The sequence below is a fragment of the Salvelinus alpinus genome, chromosome 3 (assembly GCF_045679555.1).
Source record: "Salvelinus alpinus chromosome 3, SLU_Salpinus.1, whole genome shotgun sequence".
Classification (NCBI taxonomy): Eukaryota; Metazoa; Chordata; class Actinopteri; order Salmoniformes; family Salmonidae; genus Salvelinus; species Salvelinus alpinus.
This window is the reverse complement of record NC_092088.1, coordinates 69,661,510-69,668,696: the sequence shown is the minus strand read 5'-3', so window position 1 is coordinate 69,668,696 and position 7,187 is coordinate 69,661,510. Positions and strand designations below refer to the sequence as shown.

Sequence of the window (7,187 nt, the reverse complement as noted above, 5' to 3'; positions counted from 1 at the left end):
AAAACATAAAAGTTTCATAATGTAGTATTTCACAAACATCCTTTCTGAATTTAAATGTATTCCAAGAAGTAATGATCTAGTTTTTCAAAAGTATCTGTAATTGTAACGTCCTGACCAGAGTTATTATGTGTTTTGCTTGTTTAGTGTTGGTCAGGACGTGAGCTGGGTGGGAATTCTATGTTGTGTGTCTAGTTTGTCTGTTTCTGTGTCCAGCCTAATATGGTTCTCAATCAGAGGCAGCTGGTAATCGTTGTCCCTGATTGAGAATCATATATAGGAGGCTTGTTTTGTGTTGGGATTTTGTGGGTGATTGTTTCCTGTCTCTGTGTTTATGTTCTGCACCAGATAGGACTGTCTCGGCTTTCACGTTTGTTATTTTGGTATTTGTTGATGTTCACCGTTTATCGTATAATTAAACATGTTGAACACTAACTGCGCTGCATTTTGGTCCTCTCCTTCATCCCAGGAAGAAAGCCGTTACAGTAATCTGATTACAATATGTTTGCTGGTAACGTAACTGATTACAGTTGTTTTGTAATCAGATTACATGTAACTGATTACATGAAATCAGTTACTCCTCAACCCTCGTAGACAATAATATGACGTCAATGGGAAAATCAACACCATTCCTGGATAAGCTTACATTACTAGGAATCAGAAATGACTGTGTGTATTCTGGGGCCTGTTGCACAAAACTAGGATAAGGGATTAAGCCAGGATATCTTGGTGATCCTGGCTCAATTGATCCGTAATCCGGTTGCACTAAAGATGGATAGGGGGCAGGAGGATATGTTATGGTATAAATTACCATGGAGATTTATTCTGTGGAGCTAGCCTGCTCCAGACCAGGCTAAATTCCAGGATCTATTTAATCTCATCCCTAATGTCAGTCAGCAGTCACCACAAATGGAAACCAATAGTTATTTCACTGCTCACTATACATTGTTATCACATATAACTAGACCCACTGTTATTATTTAAACGTTTGTGATCATTAATTTCAATGATTTTGGATAAAAAATGATTTTTAGATGATGTTGCTATCATTAGATAATTTAGTTTCCCATAGACTATAAGGCTATATATAAAATGATAGAATATTAGGGCCACAGAGGGGAAAAAAACACAAGTCATAATATTGTAACCAGTTGTTTTAAAGGAGGACAGTTGTTAAAATGACAGATGTGGGGCATTTCGTGAAATTGTACTTCAGTATGGTTTCATAAACAAAGACATGCTGATGTGCCAGAATATTAAGTATCACATTGTCATAAGTATCAAAACTGTAAAAACAATATGTAGCTTTTCTGCAGAAAGAACCAGCCTCATAAATTTATGACTTTATCCTTTTTCTTCAGTGTGGCCCTAGTACTCTGTCATATAAACAAATACACATTCCATATGAATATAAAAACACAATGTGTAACATTATGTTCCTTTATTGAATAAGGACAAAACAAAGCAGGTAAACCATCAGCTCCTTTCGAAACTGAAGTCACAGTGACTCTACAAGATGGAAAGCACAGAATCCAAGCATATTATACAAAATGATACATACACATTCAAAGGTCTGTATATAACACACCCTGCATGTCTGCACACTAAAATAAATGCAGGACAAATCCATACACATCAACTGAACAGACAAATGAATGGATGCAGTAGCCTCCCTGCAGCCTTGTATTACACACAGTATACCGCACAAACATCATAAGAGGCCAAATTCGTCAAAAAACGAACCCAAAAAAACCCAAATTCCTCTGCCACCGCAGGACATATTTAACCAAAATTGAAAGCACACATACTAACTAAAATAATTCAACACATATTGGTCCCTCAGCAGCCGACCACTGTCGTCATCAGGGAAGATTGCCGGATTGTCCCAGTCCATGGCTGGTGGCACTCTGGGGGCCCTCTCCTTCCTCAGGCAGGCCACATTGTGGAGGACAGCACAAGCCACAGTAATATCACATGCCCTAACAGGGCTGACCCTTAATTTGTGAAGGCAGTGAAAGCGTGCCTTCAGGAGGCCAAAGGTCATTTCAACTCTGGCCCTGGTCCTGGCATGGGCATGGTTGTAGGCCTGCTGTGCTTCCTGGGGGTCTGTGAAAGGTGTCAGGAGAAAAGGCTGGCAGCCATACCCCCTGTCTCCCAGCAACACACCAGAGAATTCACCTGTCAACACAAAATCTCATCATTACTACCTCATAAACACAGTGATATTCTTGACACAGCCATGATGGTTATAAATAGGGGTTGTGTGGCTTACCTTGTGATAGGCACTGATAGATTTCAGAGGCCCGAAAGATTCTGGAGTCATGGACTGAGCCAGGCCATTTTGCCACAACATTGCTGATCACACAGTCAGCATTGCAGACCATCTGAAATCATAAGATGAGGAATATTACACCAATCAATGCACATCACTGGCAATGCAGAGTGTTCGTCAATGTACAATATCAAAAAGTTATGTTCACCTGAACATTAATGCTGTGAAAGGATTTCCTATTCACAAAATCGGCCTCATGGGCACCTGAGGGGGCTTTTATCCTTATGTGTGTGCAGTCCACTGCACCGATGACATTGGGGAAACCTGTCACACAAAGTAATGAGTATCCTACTATGTGTTAACAGTTATCCTGTAATTTGTAGATCCTCTTACCTGCAATCCTATAGAACTCCTCTTTGATGTCACAGAGTCTTCTGTGGCCAGGGAAGGAGATGAAGACATCTGCTAATGCTTTGATAGCCAGACACACACTCCTTATTGTGCGGCAAATTGTGGCCTTGTTCAGCTGTTCTGCATCCCCCACTGAGTACAGGAAGGCTCCACTAGCAAAAAAGCGCAAGGCCACACAAACCATTTGCTCCACACTCAGTGCATGGCTCCGTGCAGTGCGGTGCTTAATCCTGGGACCCAGTAGTCTGCATAGATACCTGATGCCATCTGCAGAAAACCTGTATCTTTCATATAGATGGTCATCAGGGAAGGCCAGTGGGTCCAACCGGTCCCTGAAGACCCTTTCTCGCCTGAAGGCTCTCCTCAGCACAAGTGCTTCTTCATCCACCACATCTCGCACGAATGGGCATGCCATTGTCAGAGCAGAAAGGAACACACAATTTTGGGCCTTCATATAGGCTAGTGGCCACACCTGGTGCTGGGGGGGTGGGCAAAAGAGGGCGATGCCTTATAACGATGACTTGGTTGTACTGATTGCTGGGAAAATAAAAAAAACCTTAGAAAGATGCCACCGTCCTGTGTGCTCACAATAAGAGCTCATATGTCATGGCTCACTTGACTTTACGAGAATATACCTAATTTTTATTTTGAGCTGTGTCATCTTCTTGGAGCTGGGGGAGGAAAGAAAAATAATGATTAATACATTTGTGTTACAGTTAGCATACAGTGTACATTGAAGGCATATCTCACCTCCCTCTCAAGTTTTTTTATTTCAAGGTCCAGTTTCCTAATTGTCCTCTTTTTTATTTCGGACTCCAGTGCAAGATTTTCCATCTTTTTCTTCTTGTACTGAATGTCTATGTCTGCCAGTTCTATTTGGCGCCGGAGGTGGTTGCCATACAACTTTCTGATAGCTTGTGAGCTCTGTGAACACAATACAATTAGCGCAGCTGGAATTTGGCAGGATGTGGTGTCCTTTTATTAATACGCACTATGTTGCCAGGCTGGTTTTCCCACTGTATAGCATCTGGGTCCTGTAAAAGAAATTAGATTTTTTGATTTTGATGAGGACTCCTCACCATTGTAGAGTAAATAGTACTTTCACAGTCTTAACATGATACCTCATGCCTTCTGGAATCCAGAGAGATGGTCTCCTCCTCATCATCGTCTCCATCATGTGCTGTTGCTGCTGCACTGGGGCCTTCACCCTATCACATTTAATCGGATTCATATTGAAGCTAGTAGACAAGACATGCCAGGCCTACAGTATGCCTTTGATGGAGTACTCACTGGATCAGCATCGTCTGGTGCTTGTGCTGGTGGCTCTAACAGGAACACAGTGCTGCCAGACACTGCAAGGCAATAGGTAAACCAAAGTCAGACAGTCCAAATTGATTCAATATGAATGTGGTTGTATCCCATGTAGAGATGGAAGGACATACCTTGAATGAAGCGGGTGGCATCTTGGGAGGAACCTATGCTCGTCTCTTTCCCCCCAGGGATCCCCTCTAAGACGGGCCTGCCTTTATTTAGCTCCAAGGCCATGTCCTCTGCTGGGGTAAGGTCAGCCTTTGGTGACCCACCACCCGTGCCTTGTCTGTGGGTATTCTTTTTCACTGCTAAAACAGTACAGACAATGTGTGAGCAGGCACCTTCTGGGTACAATATATGCTTGTGCTTTGTTAAATATTAGTCAGGGACCATACCATTCTGCAGAATGTTCTTGTATTTGATTTTGACCTGCTGCCATGTCCGTTTTGGCCCGTTCATGTTTAATCTACACACACACACACACATTTAATGGAGTCACACTGCAAAAAATTACTTGGTATTTTTGTCTTGTTTTCAGTAAAAATATCAAAAAATTTATCATAGCTTTATACAGTGTGATGGAGTTACTTTACACAATTTCACTCATATCTGCAGTGCATTTCAATTAAAAATTTAACCGTTTCATAATTACAGTACAACTGCATTTTTGGAGATGTGAATTAAATATTTGAATTGTAATTGTGATGTTTCAGCGGAGCGGTGAGTGTGTAATTGTGCACTACTTACGCATTCAGGCGGTCTGCAATACTTTGCCACGCTTTTTCTCTTTGCTTTATCACTGTGGCGGTGTTGCCTTTCTTCTTAATTATATCTTTTACCTCCTCGTATGCCTCCATGAGGATTTGTGCTTCCGACGGGGAAAAGTACGCGGCTCTAGTTGCCATGGTAAATCAGTTAATCTGTGATCTGTGGCGGGGTCTATTTGAGTGAGCCGTGAGCGCGCACCTATCCAGGATTGGTTTCACCTGGCTTAATGAATCCGTGTCTGCTCATCCTGGCTTGGTCTTTGTGCAACCAATTAAGCCTGGACGCACATGTTTTGGCTTCATTGAGCTCAGCTGAGTCATTTATCCCGGATGTCTTAATTCTACTTTTGTGCAACAGGCCCCTGGTCACTGAAGCCTTAGTATCTCTCACAACAACAATTTGCATATTTTCCAGTGTGCCTTTCAAGTGAATAGGAGTTACATTACATTTACATTTACATTTAAGTCATTTAGCAGACGCTCTTATCCAGAGCGACTTACAAATTGGTGCATTCACCTTATGATATCCAGTGGAACAACCACTTTACAATAGTGCATTTTAATCATAATTAAATGGCTATGGCTAAATGTGAAGAAAAAATAACTTTTTGTAGAAATCCTCATTGATTGATTTTATTCTTACTAGTAATCCCCAAAAATATTTGTCTAGTGGAGTATTTGCATATGATCTCAGTGATCATTGTCAGTGATCATTGTCCTATAGCATGTATTAGAGATACCAAACAGCAAAATACTAATCCTTGTTTAATTAAGAAGATACCCATGACTGTATTTGTTAGCGACGGAGACATGGTTGTTCTACTCAATGGCTTTCAGTACTGTAGCCTTCACCAAGTGTGTCCAAAGTGAAGGTTGCATCATTCAATTTATACTCTGTCTGACCAGACATGCAGTGTCCTCAGAAAGTATTCAATTCACACCCCATTACTATTTCCAAATCTATTGTGTTACAAAGTCAGATTAATTGATTTAGTTGTCATTTCTTGTCAACAATCCACACAAAATACTCTGTGATGTGGAAGAAAAATTCAGATCTTTGTAAAAAAAAAAAAATAATATGGAAAAAACACATATCGCTTGATTAGATAAGTATTCAAACCCGTGAGTCAATACATTTTAGATACACGTTTGGCAGCGATTACAGCTGTGAGTCTTTCTGGGTGAGTCTCTAAGAGCTTTCCACACCTGGATTTTGCAACATTTGCCAATTATTCTTTGAAAAATTCTTCAATCTCTGTCAAATTGGTTGTTGATCATTGCTAGACAACCATTTTCAGTTCTTGCCATAGATTTTCAAGCAGATTTAATTAAAAACTGTAACTCGGCCACTTAGGAACATTCAATGTCTTCTTAGTAAGCAACTCCAGTGTAGATTTGACCTTGTTTTTTTAGGTTATTGTCCTGCTGAAAGGTGAATTCATCTTCCGGTGTCTGGTGGAAATCAGACTGAACCAAGTTTTCCTCTAGGATTTTGCCTGTGCTTTGCTCCTTTCATTTTTATCCCGAAAAACTGTGCAGTCCTTAACGAGTACAAGCATATCCATAACATGACACAGCCACCACTATGCTTGAAAAAATATGGAGAGTGGTACTCAGTAATGTGTTGTATTGGAATTGCCACAAGCATAACACATTTACTTGCCACATTGTAAAAGTGTGTTGCTTTGCTACATATTTTGCAGTATTACTTTAGTACCTTTTTGCAAACAGGATGCATGTTTTGGAATATTCTTATTCTGTACATGCTTCCTTCTTTTCACTCTGTCAAATAGGTTAGTGTTGTGGAGTAACTAAAACGTTGTTGATCGATCCTCAGTTTTCTTCTTCTCGCAGCCTTCGAACTCTGTGTTTCAAAGTCACCATTGGCCTCATGGTAAAATCCCTGAGTGGTTTCCTTCCTGTCCAGCAACCGAGTTAGGAAGGTCGCCTGCATCTTTGTAGCAACTGGGTGTATTGATACATCATCCAAAGTAATAACTTCACCATGCACCAAGAGATATTCAATGCCTGCTTGTTTTTTTATACCAATCTACCAATAGGTCCCCTTCTTTGCGAGGCATTGGAAATCCTCCCTCGTCTTTGTGGTTAAATCTGTGTTTGAAATTCACTGCTCGACTGAGAGACCTTACAGTTAATTATATTTGTTCGGTACAGAGATGATGTAGTCATTCAAAACGAATGTTAAACAGTATTATAGCACACAGAGTACATGCAACTTATTTTGGGACTTGTTAAGCGAATATTTACTCCTGAACTTATTTAGGCTTTCCATAACAACAGGGTTGAATACTTATTGACTCAAGACATTTCAGCTTTTCATTTTTATTTAATTTGTAAAAAACTCAGAAAACATATTTCCAATTTGACATTATGTGGTATTGTGTGTAGGCCAGTGACAAACAAAATCT

At 40.4% G+C, this 7,187-nt stretch overlaps 1 protein-coding gene across 1 annotated transcript; it reads right to left on the bottom strand.

Annotated features, from left to right (window-relative positions):
• Window positions 1-1,402: 1,402 nt before the first annotated feature.
• Window positions 1,403-5,126, bottom strand: LOC139571220 (myb/SANT-like DNA-binding domain-containing protein 4). The gene is made up of 11 exons (XM_071393872.1): window positions 4,739-5,126; window positions 4,387-4,457; window positions 4,123-4,299; window positions 3,971-4,032; window positions 3,802-3,888; window positions 3,673-3,714; window positions 3,431-3,604; window positions 3,316-3,351; window positions 2,663-3,217; window positions 2,270-2,381; window positions 1,403-2,175 (listed from the first exon to the last, which is right to left on the bottom strand). Exons 1-8 carry the CDS (start codon window positions 4,894-4,896, stop codon window positions 3,316-3,318), a joined length of 807 nt encoding a protein of 268 aa, XP_071249973.1. The 5' UTR covers window positions 4,897-5,126; the 3' UTR covers window positions 1,403-2,175; window positions 2,270-2,381; window positions 2,663-3,217.
• Between the last annotated feature and the right edge of the window lie 2,061 nt (window positions 5,127-7,187).

Coding starts and splice junctions, on each gene's coding strand:
- LOC139571220 (XM_071393872.1), bottom strand. CDS start 4,896: ATGGCAACTAGAGCCGCGTACTTTTCCCCGTCGGAAGCACAAATCCTC. Junction 4,458..4,738: donor ATTGCAGACCGCCTGAATGC/GTAAGTAGTGCA, acceptor GTGTGTGTGTAG/ATTAAACATGAACGGGCCAA. Junction 3,715..3,801: donor TGGATTCCAGAAGGCATGAG/GTATCATGTTAA, acceptor TTTCTTTTACAG/GACCCAGATGCTATACAGTG.